This window comes from Aulonocara stuartgranti (genome assembly GCF_965226115.1).
Source record: "Aulonocara stuartgranti genome assembly, chromosome: 15".
Taxonomy (NCBI): Eukaryota; Metazoa; Chordata; class Actinopteri; order Cichliformes; family Cichlidae; genus Aulonocara; species Aulonocara stuartgranti.
The window spans coordinates 25,988,526-26,004,310 of NC_138951.1; the positions used below are offsets into that span (position 1 = coordinate 25,988,526).

General features: G+C 44.2%; 1 protein-coding gene across 4 annotated transcripts in view; it reads left to right on the forward strand.

Moving 5' to 3' along the window:
• adgrg6 (adhesion G protein-coupled receptor G6) overlaps positions 1–15,785 on the forward strand; it is a 142,599-nt gene that overhangs the window by 92,616 nt on the left and 34,198 nt on the right. For 3 of the 4 annotated variants that reach the window (XM_082506828.1, XM_082506830.1, XM_082506829.1), the window contains 6 exons: positions 3,873–3,938; positions 7,872–7,943; positions 8,892–8,996; positions 9,787–9,879; positions 11,301–11,378; positions 11,741–11,818. In XM_082506828.1, coding sequence (XP_082362954.1) covers positions 3,873–3,938; positions 7,872–7,943; positions 8,892–8,996; positions 9,787–9,879; positions 11,301–11,378; positions 11,741–11,818 — 492 coding nt within the window. The remainder of the gene's footprint in view (positions 1–3,872; positions 3,939–7,871; positions 7,944–8,891; positions 8,997–9,786; positions 9,880–11,300; positions 11,379–11,740; positions 11,819–15,785) is intronic. The other variant, XM_082506831.1, reaches the window with a different exon arrangement.

Sequence of the window (15,785 nt, forward strand, 5' to 3'; positions counted from 1 at the left end):
TCGCCTGGTCCAGCTTCTGCCTGTGCTTCGCCTGGCCCAGCTTCTGCCTGTGCTTCGCCTGGTCCAGCTTCTGCCTGTGCTTCGCTTGGTCCAGCTTCAGCTTCAGCTCCAGCCTCGCCTGGTCCAGTTTCATCCTCGCCTGGTCTAGCTTCAGCTTCAGCTCCAGCCTCGCCTGGTCCAGTTTCATCCTCGCCTGGTCTAGCTTCAGCTTCAGCTCCAGCTTCGCCTGGTCCAATTTCATCCTCGCCTGGTTCGGCTTCAGCTTCGTCCTCGCCTGGCCCGGCTTCATCATCTCCGCCTGGCCCGGCTTCATCATCTCCGCCTGCTGTGGCCTCAGCCTCGCCTGGCCCGGCCTCGTTTGGGTCTGGAGCTAAGCGGCCGTTTTCTAGACCGCTGGCTAGGCTACTGGCCGGCCACCATCGCCTGAGTGGCCGCCGTTGCCTTCCGCGCGGCCGGCCCCCGGACCCTCTTCGCCTGAGTGGCCGCCGTTGCCCTCCGCGCGGCCGGCCCCCGGACCGCCATCGCCTGAGTGGCCTCCGTTGCCTTCCGCACGGCCGGCCCCCGGACCCTCTTCGCCTGAGTGGCCGCCGTTGCCTTCCGCACGGCCGGCCCCCGGACCGCCATCGCCTGAGTGGCCGCCGTTGCCTTCCGCACGGCCGGCCCCCTGAACTCTTCTGTTTTGGACTCCTGTGCTGTCGGCCCCCTGGCCGGCCCCCTGGTCTTTTCTGTTTTGGACTCGGTTTTCCTGTGCTTTGGTGTGCTTTTCTTTTGGTTTTGGACTTGTGTTTTGTTTTTCTTTTTGTCTTCTGGCCTTCTGGTGCTCCTGTTTTGTTTTGCCTCGAGCCCTCCGTCCTGGACCCCCTCCGCCCGCCCTGGTCGGGTTGTTTTCAGTTTTTTTTGTTTTGTTTTTGGGCTGTCGGGAGCCAGCCCTTGAGGGGGGGGGGGGGGGTTCTGTCATGATCCTGGGTCCTTTTGACCCAGCATTTTGTGTTTTCTCTTCGATTTTGGTTCTGTTCTTCCTTTGTTTAGTGTTTACTCTGTTCTGCCCGTGTGTTCCTGTTTTATTGTGAAGGTCTGCGTCTTATGTGAGTGTTTTCAGTTTGCCTCCCTAGTCTCGTTATGTTAATCACTCCCAGCTGTGTTTCCCACCTGTGTGTAATCTCCCTGTGTTCTCTGAGTGTATTTAAGTTGTATTTTCTGTCTTAGTAATTGCTGGTTCGTCTGTGTTGTTTCCCCTTGGTCTCCCTGCGTCTTCCCATTTGTATTTCTCCGGACCTCCCTGCATCCTCGTTCTGGTTTGTCTTATTAGTTTACCCAGTTTAGGTTTCCAGTTTCATGTTTTGTCGCCACCGCTGTTTGTACTTACCCACCCCTGTTAATAAACACTCACCTGCACCAGAGCTGCTGCCTTTTGGGTCCTTCCTACATTCCACACGGCTTGCCCCGGCAATCCGTGACAGAAGCCACTGTGAGACCTTGCCCCATCCTATCATGTCAGGATGGGGCAGGGTGTGGCTGCATGATTTGCCACCCATATGGGCGTCATGGGAGTTTGCTGTTCTGATTCCTTGTTGTGGTCCAACACCGTGAAGAAAGAAGTTAAAATCTTAATAAAAAAGAATGAACAAAAATTTGCAGTCCAAACAGATGGCGGGTGGCATGAGCAGAGTTTGACATCCACAGTTCAGTTGTTGGTAGTCAGACACTGGAGACAGCACAGCCACATAACACATAAGAACAACTGCAAAATGAGACGGAGTACAATACGACGCAAAGCTGGAAAACGGAGACGGCTAAAGTACAGCTCATGAACGAAAGTTGTCTGATACTCGCATACTTGAAATAGGCAGTGGACATGTGAACATGAAGCCTGACTGGAGAGGGTCATGAGCTTAAGGTTTTCAGGGTTTTTGCTGTCTGTGGGAGATTTGGTTCTGTTAGGGTCATCAGGCTGGTCTTGGAGACAGGGTGAGGAGCTCAAACTAGAACTGCTCATTTTCATTTTACTGTAAGGGGATTTAGGCATCTGATCAGGATCTACTGATATGTGTGACATCCTCCCAAAGGAGGTTGATGTTTTTGGATGCATGGGCACCTAGACTAACTTGTTTAGTCTGCTGACTCCCAAACCTGAGCTTTGATGAGGTCTAGGACTGAAGTCAGGCTTTAAGTTCTGGCTCACGGTCCGGTTTCTGCCAAAGGTGTTGAAAAGGGGTGAGGTAACAGACTTGGTTCAGACAAACACCAAACTGGCAAAACTGCTGGTTTAGAGGAATACTGCTGTGAAGTAAAGTTTCCTTTCATTGGAGCTAACTTGTCCAAACCAACAAAAGTAGTCCAGACCAATAAGTGGGCTGTGGTATCCTGTTCCTAAAGAGCCCAATCTCCATCTCCCCCCATTTTCTTCCTCTCACTTCTGTACTGTGAAAAAGAGACCGTGGATTATCTGTCTGCTACAGTACACTGAGGAAAATAGAAAAGAGGTAATAGAAGCACACGGAGTAGAAAATGGGAGATTCGTTGTGCTGAGGTTGTGAAAAGAACAGGAAGGGGAGAAAATGTAAAAGCGAGGGCAGCACTGAAAAACCGAAGCAACATAAGAGAAGGTGACAGTCAGTCAGAGTGTTAGGTTAAAAAAGAGGACGAAGGGAGAGAGCTGGAGGTAGATTATGACTGGGCACAATCCTCAGCCCTCCTCACCTCTTTTGATCCACATGCTATCCACGATTACTGAATTCCTGCTTTTTCACTCGGCTGAATGCTGCGATGATTTGCTGACAACTCTCGAACACATTCCTCTCAAACAAAGTCTCAGCTTTCTCCGTCTGCCCGTCCACCCACTCTGCTGAATGGTCTGTGAATATGCAGCATGTGTGGGCTGCAGCCAGGCTCGGGGTTACATTTCAAATGGCCAAAGTACTTAAGGAGCGCTTGATTTTTGGCTGCAGTAAGCACACAGTTGGTTAGACAGACTGTCCCTGAAATATAACTTTGAGGGCTCGATCTGTGCAAGCAACCAATCTGCACCCACCACAGACCTCAAAGTCCGATTGATTAGAAATCTGCACGCCATTAAAATGGTGTGGGAAACTTTCTTAAACAAGCAGCAAACACTTTGAGAAATAGAAGATTGTGTTACTCGTCTGGCACTCTGTTCAGTGTGTCCATGTCTTCATGTCCAATGCATGCTGGGATAGGCTTCAGCTCATTACAAGCCAGAAATGGATAAGCACTTCAGGCACTTGGGTTGAACCTTGATCACATAACTGTTAGTATAAAAACCCAAAACTGAGCCGGACGGATGCAGCCAGGTCTGCTGCGTCAGACTGGTATCAGGCATAAACACAGTAAGCCAGAGTTACTCCAACCCTGAGAGTACATTTTACATCTGCGGTATGGAGCTGAAGTACCAACCAGGCAAAGTAGCTTAGTGCTGGAGGATCTCACATTTACCGTCTCGGACTCCAGACTTATTTGTACCTGTTAAACAGGACACCATCTTCAGAGAGCTTTTTTCCTGCTTTTTGTGGATTTCTACCCTTTCACACACACACACACACACACACACACACACACACACACACACACACACACACACACACACACAGGAGGTGTTGGCGATATAAGTCACGCAGAAACATGCTAACATCAGACTGTGATCAGTGTAACGGTGTAAAGATTGACATGTGAGCTTAAAATATGACATCATTATATGAATAATATATATTCTTTCATTTCTTTTACTTTATTTTGAAAAAAAATTTTATACTTTGCGATTATTTTTTCTAAAATAAAAAAATCTTTAAGCATTAACCAGTGTAAAGATTTCATTGTGTTTATCAGACTAAAAATCTTTCCTCCTCTCCTCCCAGGCGTCTTCCCAGTGAGCAACGCAACCCTCAATAATAACTGTGACCCATCTGCGCTGGGCTGCCCAGGTACGAAACGATCACACTCTTTGACACAATTGCTGAAAAGACCGCTTTCCCCCCGTGAACGTCCTCTGTTGTTGTTTGTTGTGTGTGATGTTCACGGCCAGACTTGCACTGAGCATTTGAGCATTTTTATTGTAAAGAAAAAAGTGTTGCCAGGAATCTTTAATAAGTAAATTCAATTAGTTTGTTAAATCGAAGTTTATCAAACGATAATGTATTACTGTCTGTGGTCATGCATACTCTTCTTCTTGGACCAAAGAACCAGAAACAAAAAGACAAATACCCTATTCTTCTAACAGAAATTTTGAACTGATGGAGTTACAGATAACATCAGTATGTTGGGTAACGCCAACTACTGGAGATTATGTATCGGAATTTCAGGAGCAGGACCACGCTTCCAAACACGCTCCTTCCGGTTGTCATCTACTGTATATAGGCTCCCCCAGTTCTGCAAGCTGTTCATTCTTGTTTACGTGCCCCACCCTCCCTCCCTGTTCTCAATTCTTTAACTTCTTCATTTCTATTTAGTGTATGGGGATCTGCCAGGCCCGGGAGCCATTGCCAGTCCCCTTCGAGGCCTTCCCCAAACCGCAGCTCAATTCATGTCAAAGCATTCACTTTTACCTACCAAAACACTGTCAAACCTAAAATGAGGACGTGGGCCCAGCTAGTGAAATCATATGTAAAACACAAATGACAACAAACATTTTTGATCAGTTCTTCCTTTAAATGAAAACATCTTTTCACAAAATTGCTTCAGAGTCTGCATAATTTCATACATTTTTATTATGAAGTAAAAATGGTAAAAGACTATTGCAGGTAGGTCTCCGTAGGTCTCACAACAAAATCAGCTGTAAGATTTTGTCTTAATGAGTCACTGACTTTACCTTTTCTGTTACATCTGGTTGCTTAATCCAGATCACAGTGACAGACACACTCACACCAGTCAAAGTTCATTAGAGCTTAGACAGAAGTGAAGAACACAAAAGTGAATCTAGCACAACATTAACCTTTTCAGATAAATATTTGCTCAGAACAGCTGATTGGCAGATACCAAGAATAAATTATGGGGTTCTTTAAACATGGGGTTTGTGCCATTGCATCGCATCTCCTTGGTTGCATTGATGTCTTTTCCCTCTGACATTAGTGCTGTCAAAACTGTCAAATATCTATTAGTCTCTGTTCTTAGTCAGCTCTTCACACTGTGTTACAGTTTGGTGAAAAATGCAAGGGCTGTAAGGACCTCAGAGGAAGTAAGAAGGGAAAAGAGTTTTGACCATGAAAAAGTGACAGTTTGAGTGTTTGAAGGCGAATGGAATATATACAAGAGCTATAGTGCTGGGGCTGAACCTGGCAGTGTATACACTTTGAACTGTTCAAGTACAGAAGGCATTGTACAGCCTTGACATCTATATAAAAGTTTTCCTCAGTGACCACATGAACTTTTTATAAAGGTAAACCAAGTGCATCGGTGCCTACACTTCTTATTCAGCTTCACACTATGATGGTTTTTTCTGTCAAGCTTTGCTTTCCACCTTGTGAAGAAGTGTCTAAGGGTCAGGTTTTTTGGGAATGTGCTCATAAGAGAAAGACGCTTAATTGAATTTTGAACATCCTGTTAAGAAAAACTTTCTAAATGAAAGCAGGCTCAGGTTTGGATCGAGATCCTTGGCTTTCCCCAAAGCCCTGAACATATTCTAGCCTTTAAGCATTCCCAGTGCTGTCAAACTGCTCTGAACAGTGAAGAGATGCTAGTTTGTTCAAGGATGAATCTGGCAAGAGGTGAGAAGATCAATATAATTGTGATCAACAACTTTGTTTGTGGTGTTTCTAGAGAACCGCATTTAATGATACTGCAGGCCGGTCACATTCTGGTGATGTCAGAGTTTTGGAATTTGGAAGCCAACGCTGCATAATTTGAAGAGCACAGCTTGTCCTTACCTAAACCTGCAATAAACCTTATGAACTTCTTCACGCTGTCATTGACTTTGACAGTTTTTGCGATACAAACCTCGTTCTCCCGGGTCAAACGCCTGTGCTTGACTCCTTTGTCCAGGGTTTATTGTACTTCCTAAAGCTTTTCTGCCAGAAAACCCTCAGTGACCTCCTGATCATCACATCTGTGTTTGCTGTTAGGTCCTTCTGTTACTGACTGGTGCATAACTGTTAGTTGGGACATGAAGAAAACAGTTACAAATTAAAATTTCCAACATTTACACTGAAGATTTGGTGAATACACAAAAAGAAGATGAATTTTGGGTCAGTTTTCTTATTTAAAGCAAACATATGAGAAAAGAGAAAGTCGTGCAGATTGCAAAACCCTTTGATTTATGGTTTTGGGCTTCATATGTGACATTAATGAGCCTGGACAAGAAAAGAAAGCAAAAGGGAATGGAATCTCAGTAAGATTCATTCAAATGAGGACATTCTTGAAATGGAGACAGATGCTTCACTCTGCTTTATTCATTTAATCAGCCTTCATAAGTTCAAGTGGCTGATAAAGGAGGAAAGAATAAAAATGGGCATTTGGCCCATGTCACCTACTCTCACCAGTCTACGTGGATCTGCCAAGAATCTATCCAGGAATGCTCGGTTAATTACATTTTCTAATTCCAAAGTAGATCATACCCGAAGAAACAAAATAACGTTTTTAAAGCTATATCCCCCAGGGTGCCGTTCAGCTGCTGCCATAGCCATTAAAACTGGAATGCTGTCCCTGCACAGATTGTGGCCCTCGAGGAAAATGGACCTCCACCAGTTTCTTTTGCTCAAAGAGGTCACATGATCCAAGACTTACCAGTGAGCTCTGGTCAGAACAGTAGCTGTGGGCCAACTAGTAATGTGACCCAATTGACCCAATGTGAAATGTCAGTTCTCACACTGTCCAGAACTATGGAAGCCTCAGAGGGACATACTGTATTTCTAAAGGTCAGTTTTTGTGCGATTGCGCCATGAGAGCATGGAAGTGAAGCCAATTAAACTACAGTTTGTGTTGCAGGATAGAAATTAAGAGCACAGACAGCTCAACAAGCCATTAGAAAGGGTGATAATATAATAACTCGTAAGCTCGATGGAACAAAGAATAAATGGTCAGCTGAAGAGTAGAGCTGTTAGAAAGTTAGGGTGGTGGTCTGAGGAGTGAAGAAGGCCTGAGTGGGTGTGCTTCAGTGGGTGAAGCTAATTCAGGTGTAGCTGTCCTGAAAAACATAACTCTGACTTCTGTTCGGGAGATGTAGGTGGAAGAAGTTAAATGGAACCACAAGTGAGTGAGCAGCATTGTCTTTTTTTTCCCAAACACATTTGACTTCACTTTAACTCTGAAGCACAAACTTCTTTTCATGAGTAGACTTTATCACCTCTTGTTTCAGTCCACCTCTGAAATTCCTTTGATGGTACAGAATTCATTGTTTCAAAACCTCATCTGTGACCATGCTTAGACTCAAGCCTTTCCACATGACATAATCAAACTTAATCTGTGTAAACCGTCTCATGGCTTTAAACCCTTTGGTCAACAAGAGCTTGGAGAAACTCTGGAGACTGAGCTGTGTATGTCAGCTTGACGATGGCAGGAGAGGAAGCTCGGGACAAAATAAAAATAAAAAACCGGACTGTGTGGTAAGTTTTGACAGCAGCCACAGTCTCAGCTGTTAAATCCACATCACTTATTGGTTGGTTGCTGCTGGTTAGTGTGATTATGTTGTAAGCGGTACACAGACCCACACAGTCAGCTTTGATTAAAAAAAGAGAGCTTTTATCATTATGACTACATAACTGTTGAATAATTTGCATTCTTTATTAACGATGCTGAGAACACTTGAGAAGCCCAGATCCAATACCCCTACTGTGTACATTTAAGATGTTCATTCCTCATCACATCCATTTATCATCCTTTGCATCTGTTTCTCTCTCATCCCATCACATTGTCACTACCACCAGCTGTTTCCTCTCCTGCCACCTCATCCACTGACTCCACTAACACCATCTACACTACTAATGCCAACACCCACGGTAAGCAACCCTCCTCTTCATGCAGCCTCTGTCCTTCCTTTCCATCTTCACCTTCTCCACTTCTCTGTGCCATTTTTGTTCCCCTCAGTGTTTTTGCTTTATCATCACCTCGCGGTTCCTCCCCCTACTTTCCCTTCTTCCTTCCATCTTTTTTTAAATGATTATTAAACATTTTTGGTTGGTTTTAAGCTTCTGGATTTTTCAGTCAAATACCTTTTCTGTAGAGGCTTCCCCTTTTTTCTTCTGTTTCATCTAACTCTAATTTAGGATAAACTTTTTAGGGTTCATCCAACATCCACAAAGAAAGACCTTTTTTATGGAACTCAGTTATAGTTCATCACCACAAAGCCGTTATTCTTAATGGTTTTCAGAGAGATTTCCCTCATAAAAATCTCAAACCTTTTTAGCTCTGCCATATTTGACCTTCCAGGAAGCCATGAAAAGTAGCTTGAAGCTATTTTGCCCCTCTAAGATCAGTTTGGTCATTCTCTTATTCATTAACTACCTGTGAGAATACTCAACTAATTCAGCTCTGATGAACCCGTCCGCTTGACAGACGAGTAAATTATCTAATGCTGCGTTTGAAGACGGAGTTCATCAAACTTTTCATTAGTCAATTAACCTTTCTGTCGTCCTTTTTCCAACTGAAAAGTTGTAGCTCTAAATGAACTTTCCCAGGAATTTATGAAAAATCAGCTCTCTGTGTTTGATTAGGATAATAAGAACTTTTCATTCTTAATGGAATTTTAATGAAGCACCGATATGTGCTGCTTACATTATATATATCTGTTTGTAATATGTGCATGTGAGAGTTTTAGACCTTCTGGAACATTTGCACTCAAACTGGGCTTTGGGAAAAAGCACACGCTCACGCTAGCATTAAAACCACTTTGTTTTTGCATGTGTCATCCTCTCGTCCTGCCTTATCCTTTGATTTGTCATCATCAGTCCTCTCTACCATCACTCCATCTCCCAGCATTCTCTCCACTCGCATGCCTCTAACCTCTATCATCAGTACCACCGCCTCCGCTGCAACCAGCCCCTCCTCTTCTGGTAAGGCTTCATCTGCTTTCATGTTTGATTCCTGTGCAAAACCTAACAAAGATAATAATAAATGAATGTGTCCCCTAAACTATTGAGTTTACGATTAAACAGGCTGAACAGGAAGCCTCAAAAATGGCCGTTACCTCTAAACGCTAATCCATAAGACTAATCAATGGGTTCCAAGAGAACACATATACACAGTGTGTACATAGAGAAATTGTTACTTGAAAGTTACATGAGGACTTTTATCTCCCAAATGTCATCAGGCTAAATAATTTTGCCACCTTTTCAGGTGGACCCCTCCCAGTCTAGTCATGAAAATTAAATACCAGTAAAATTACACATCTAAGTTTCATCATAGGCTTCCTTCAGGTTGGCGCATAGCTTATTGTATCTGCAGACAGTCACATGAAGAAGAAAATCTTCACAGGATTTATGCAGCCTTACCAGCAGGACAACAACAGTTTAGTCTTTACCTGCTAACCATGCAGGTGAATTCTACGACTCAATTCCTTGTCATTCCTAACATTAAAAGTTTACCTCTCCTGTGACTACATAACATTTAATCTTTAATCAGTGGTATTTGTGGTGTTAGATAAACAGCATAGATAGAATATTTCTGTACCAGTTATTGTTCTGGCAGTCGACCTTTGACCTCAACAGTGAGTGGTAACAGTTGTTTGTGTTAGAATAACCTGTTCAGTGAGCAAGTTTCACATTTCTCATAATGCATCATTAATGTGTCATTGAATCCAAGATACTTTTGTGTTACTGACATAATCCAATCTGATCTAATCAGTTTTGCCTAATACTACCATCACCACCACCACCAGAGCTCCTACCTCTGCATCTACCGATACTAATGTTTCTGCATCCAGCAGCACAGCACATGGTAAGGTAGCTAACACTATCTTCATATACAGTGTTGTCAGTAGCTGCCATTCTTTATGACTCTGTTAACAGCTGTTTTTGTTGTAATTAATCTTTTTTTTAAAGAAAGATTAAAAAGCTGCTGCTAAAACCCAAATCCAAGTGGACACGATGGTAAATGGTCACAGGATTTTGTAACCATCACACGAAACACTACTTTTTTTCCCAAATGATGTGACTTCAAAGTTCAAAATATTGTAGTTTTTATAAACTAAAATAATTATGTAGTCATATTTTACAATCCAGTAATGGATTTGATTCAAATTAGTCTTAGAATAAGGAGAGAAAACTTACACATGTGGAAAAACTCGTATAAATTGTCACTGAGTGAGGTTTTTATGTTTTCATGAATGTGCTGTAATGACGGGTAGTTAGAAGAAGAAGTGGCTTTTAAGGCCTTTCACTGCCTTGAAGTGAGTGGGTCCTTTCACAGATACAAAGCGAGAAGTTGCTTTCGCATGATTTACTGAATTATTAACTAATCAAAAAAAAAAACCAAAACTTAAATTCAACTTAAAGCACAATAAAGCATACAGCATCGTATTGACGTCTCCACAGTTTAGGTTTGTTTTACCTGCTGTTGTTCTCATATTGATGCATTTTGAACGCATTAATATAGGATGTAGTCCACTGTGAGCATTTTGAATCAGTTGTTATTCTGTCAGTGTCACTGTGTTTTTTTGTTTTCCCTCCAAAAAGCAGCTCTTTTTTCACAAACATCCCGACGACATCTAATACAGACGTTCATATGTTGCTAGCTCCATTCAATAGCTGCATTTTAATCCTTACAATAAAAGCCATGCCTCAAAACACAGCTTTACTTTACGTTTATATTTACACTTTATTTTACTGTTGTTGGATATTTTGTGACCTGCTCGTTTGTGACTACAGTTGAGGGTGCACAGGTACGTTCACACCAACTTTTCTGGGTGCGTTCAGTCCACTGTGAGGCCCTGTGCTTGTCTGACCTTTGATGGTTGCAGGTTGCAGGGCCACTCACCTGTTACTGTACAAGGACGGCCCAATGGAGCACAAAGGAAGTTTGTTCCACATGTGGTGGAGTTTGGTGTTCATGCTCATTAACGTGTTATGTTCAGCTCAAAGAATTTAGTTTGATTTATGTAATGTGGTCACAACATGCAGCGGCTGGCATCATAACATATATCATGCGCGCTTTTTTTGGCGACAGCAGGAAGGATGTACCAACAGACGTATTCATATTAATCACTGTCTTTGTTTCTAGTTTATTTGTGACACTGATCACTGATACCACATTACATCAGAAATATGGCATTTCTATATGAAGCTCTATGAGGCTGCGATGTAGCGACAGCATGTGTCAGTTCAGATGACTGATAATCTGTGATTGTTTACTTCCTGTAGCCCAACAGCCAACCAGCAGCACGGCAGCTGTTTCATCTTTTACCACTAACCATCCAGATACTAACCCCACCCTGCATGGTAAGAGGAACAGTAATACCATTGCCAAAACTGTCATGAATAATGCTGTCACTGTCTAACTGCATGGATTTTTAACAGTAGTATTTATGCAGCAGATACAGAAACTGTATATGATTGGATGTTGTTGTGCCACAGCCTCAGCTCTTATAAACATAAACGTGTCCCCAAAAAGTTGATTCTGGTTATCTGGACTTGGCCTTTATTTCCTGTGTCTTAAGATCTTGATTGTCATATACTGTTGAGGATAGTTTTAGGCCTCAGGCTTCGTCTTTTAATAATACATTGATTTGTTCTTACTCTTCTCCAGCATGTTTAATTCTTTTAGTCCCTACTCTCATTTCTTCTTCTACACACTGTTCCAGAAACATCTGGCCAGCTGCAGTTCATGACTACTAACCAACCAGAGACTAACATAGCTGTTCCTGCTGCTTCTTCCTGGGGTAACATTCACACTTCCATGTCTAGCTCTTAAACCAAGATCAGTGTTAGCCAATCCTCATCATTCCTGTGGAATATGTGAGGCTTTTCTGCTAATAGCTGTGTGTTTGCACTGCAGGATCTAAGGCCCATGAAACTTTATTTTTGGGGGTCTTTTTTGTTTCCTTCTCCTTTTTTAGCTCTTTAACTGCTTAATCAGCCTAACCTAGTTATAGTCATGTCATATCTTTTGCTTTGGTTTCTTCTCGTATGGTTCATGCACTCCTTTGTTTCATATCGCTGTTACAGACATAGTAATCACTGTACAATCCTACAATACTGTCTGTGACTGAAGGATGTTGAGATGGCTTATGTAAAAATATCGTGTCCTATATTAGTGGTTTATTTTTGAAATGCATTTTTTTACCTTTATTTATTGTATGTAACTTGCTTTTTCACTATAATTACATCTGCTTCGATCGGCCATATCCCGGTGACAGTGGAGGAGACTCAAATTATGCTTCAGCAACCTGAGCCAATGGCCTTGAAGTCCAGGTCCCTGACTGTTTGGCCAGCTGGTTACCTCAGAAGACAGACTTCTGGATTTACTGTTGCTGCACTCTCTTTTTCCCAAACCCCTAGACATCCAGTTCCTTTAGTCCACAAAATCAGGCAAACCAGGTCTGCGTTTTTTCGCAATCCTCCTGGAGGAGCTTCTCTTCATAGATCTCTTACGTCCAGTCCTTTGAATCCCCCCGCTCAAACCCCCAGTCCCCATCATTCAGCTCATCAATCCAGATTCTTAGCTTCAGTCCCTGGTTCCTCTGGTCCATCTGAAGCTACCCGCCCCAGACCCCCTGCTCCCTTCCAAAGACCTCCACGGTATCGAAGATCCAAGATTTCCCTGGGGTACATTTCAACCCCTTTGAGGAAGAGGCCAAACCGAGGAAGACATCAAGCTACCACTAAAGCACCACCTAGGGTGGAGATTCACATCACAAAACCTGCTGTTCCATTAGCTGATCTCAAATCCACAGCCAGGCTTAAATTCACACCAACGACTGGATTCAAAGACACAGATGGGTTGAAAGACTCGACGTCCCAACCAAAAACTTTTCACCAGTCAACCTCCAAAACGGAGGTCTCTACCACCACTCAGGACTTAAAGTTCCTTCCTGAATCTCATACTTCAAGTTCACCTCAGGGGTCACCTCTGCAGCAGAATAAAAGTGAGGCATTAGCTGCGGCTGGGCTAGCACCACTGTCATCATCGTCGTCATTGTTTTTGTCATCATTATCAGCACTTGGCATTAGGAAGAACAAACCTGTTGCTTCATCATGGTCACTCCTGAACATGAGTGGTGGTGAAATCCAAACATCTGCTGCGGGTAACCTGACAGATCAGGAGATACCGGATAATGAATATTCATCAGGCTCTGGGCCATTCATGTATGACATGACTGAACTTGTGGGGGAAAGGAGTCCTTATAGATTATATCAATTTGATGCCTTATCCAAAGAACCCAATACTGGACCTGATGCCAGAAACTCAGACCCGCAAAGTGCTTCCCACCTTTTCATCCAACCCTCAACTCCTTCTGAAAGAGGAAGTGAACATTTTTTCACCCAAACACATTTCCATAATGGCTCAGAAAGCCTGCTCAGCATCCTAGCAGCAGGCATCAAGCCTTTTAAAGATCACTCACCAGACCTACTGGTACCAGAAACATCCATCAGCACTCTTAATCAGACTTTGACAACAGCTCAAACCCACCACGAGCTTCCAAAGAGCAGCGGTCCAAGTGGACAGAAACAAGAGGAAAGTTCCTATGCACAACTGGAAAGACTGAGTTTGCAAGCAATGCCGTCTTCCCTTCCTCCCTCCTCTTCATCCCACCTCTTCATGCAGCCAACACCTTCTTTGCCGATGGCACATCTAAGCTCCCCTTCTTTCCTCGCCGAGGTGGTTTTCCCCAAACAAATCTTTTCCTCTTTTGTGCCACAGAAGGAAGACAAGGCCCAGATATCCTCACTTTCTTTAAACCCTCTGGGCAGTAAAGCTGGACTAGCTGTAGCCAGCAGTAGTCTGGTTAACAATTTATATACAGACGCACATGCACACATACAGTCTTCTGTGCACGTCATTCCCCATCGATCATCCATTCTCTCCCCTCCATCTCCTCCCTTTCACGAGCCATTCCAGAGCCCTCACTACTCCTCATCCAGTATCCTACCTCCTACTTCTCCCTTTTCTCTCTTTCAGTTAGAATTTACAGCCACCTCCGCCCATGCCTCCCCCATTCAAACCGTCATACCCCAGTACTCCCCACTCAGCCCCACCCTTCCCTTGGCCTCTGATCCCCTTTGGCCCACCCTGGTTCCTTTTCCACCTTCTGCTGCTCCTCGGTACCCCTCCCTCCTCCTGCCATCATCTTCCCAGCCTGCAGAGCGAAGGCTTTCAGAAACTGCTCACATGCCAGTGTCTGTGTTGTCATTTCTGTCCTCGAATCTTCAAAAGAACTTTGAGGACTCAACGGTTGACACAGCATCTTTGTTGTCATTTCCTCTCTTTTCTAAAGCCCCAGCTGAATCTCAGTCTCCTTTTGTTGATAGTGCACTGCACCCTGAATACCACTCTGCAGAAAAGTCCTCTAGTGGTTTATCTAAAGCTAACAGAAATGAAGTGCCCTCCACTGTGCACAACCTGTCCCCTGATACTCGATCACATACATTAACCCATGCAGAAGATTTTTCAGATAACTCCTTTAGTCACACTAACCCAACTCCCTCAAGATTATCTGTGGAGGCTCTGGTATCCAGTCCTGCAGCGCTTGTGCCGGACTTTGGTCCAGCCCTGTCACAATTAGAGTTTCCTGTATCAGAGCTAAATTTGTCAGTGGTTTTGTGGCCATCCTCAGATGCAGCTAGCCTGTCAGTCAGACCTTTTTTAGTTCATTCTCATCAGAAAGATTTGAGCGAGATAGAAACTCGTTCAGTGCTTCACACTGACACTGGCTTGACCTCGCTGCCAACAGCTGGTATTTGGGGCCATGATCACACTCTGGCTCTGCTCAGGGCAAATATTGAAGGAAAGCAAGAACCGCCCTCTTCCTCTGCCTCTTCTACATCATCTTCCAATGTCTTCCTTTTAACTCAAAGCTCTCACATCCCTTCATTTACCGACTCCATCAGGGAGACAGAGGGGATGATGGGAGAGGAAACCGTTCTGACTCAGAAATCTTTGTCTGGGTCACAAGAGAGAGATTCTTCCAGCCCGACTGTTAACAGAGATCCTTGGAGGCTGCATCATGCAGTCTCACATTTACACAACCAGGGAGAAGTGAATGGAGCTGCTGGCACTCGGACCAACTCGCAGGCCCCTGCTGGCTATGACAGTGGATTTAGTCTCTCCACTCCGCCTTTGTTGAATCCGTCCCAGATGCTGGCACACCGCGACAGCTCAAGTGCACAGCTTGGTGTGACAGCCCCCCGGCACGCTCCGGGGATGGCTCTAGCACACGTCTCAGGCCTGACACGAGCTAATACTGTACAACCCGGCCGTCTGATCCAGACACACATTTCAGCACACACACAGCTGCCCACACACTCTAACAGTCAGGCACACACTCAGAACTTTAGGAGTGATGGGCTCAATTTGAGCGAGGGGGCTAACACCAGGGGGCCACGGCAGCAATCTCCAATCTTGAGTTTCTTCACACCCTCGCTTCCTGTCCTTTTGCCCTCCATGTCATCTTCTGTTTCTCTCGTAGAAAGTGTTTCACTTCTTCTTCCATCTCAGCACCTGTCTTACACCTATCCTCCTGTCTCACCCTCTGTCTCCACCCTTTCATCCTCCTTTCTCCTCCCCAGCCGGGCGACATGGCCAGCAGCACCTGCTAGCATGATGAACACAGAAATTGGGTCCTTGTCACCCACTCGTCCTACTGTTAGATTCCTGCAGCCCACAGCAGCACAGTCCTTACAAAGACC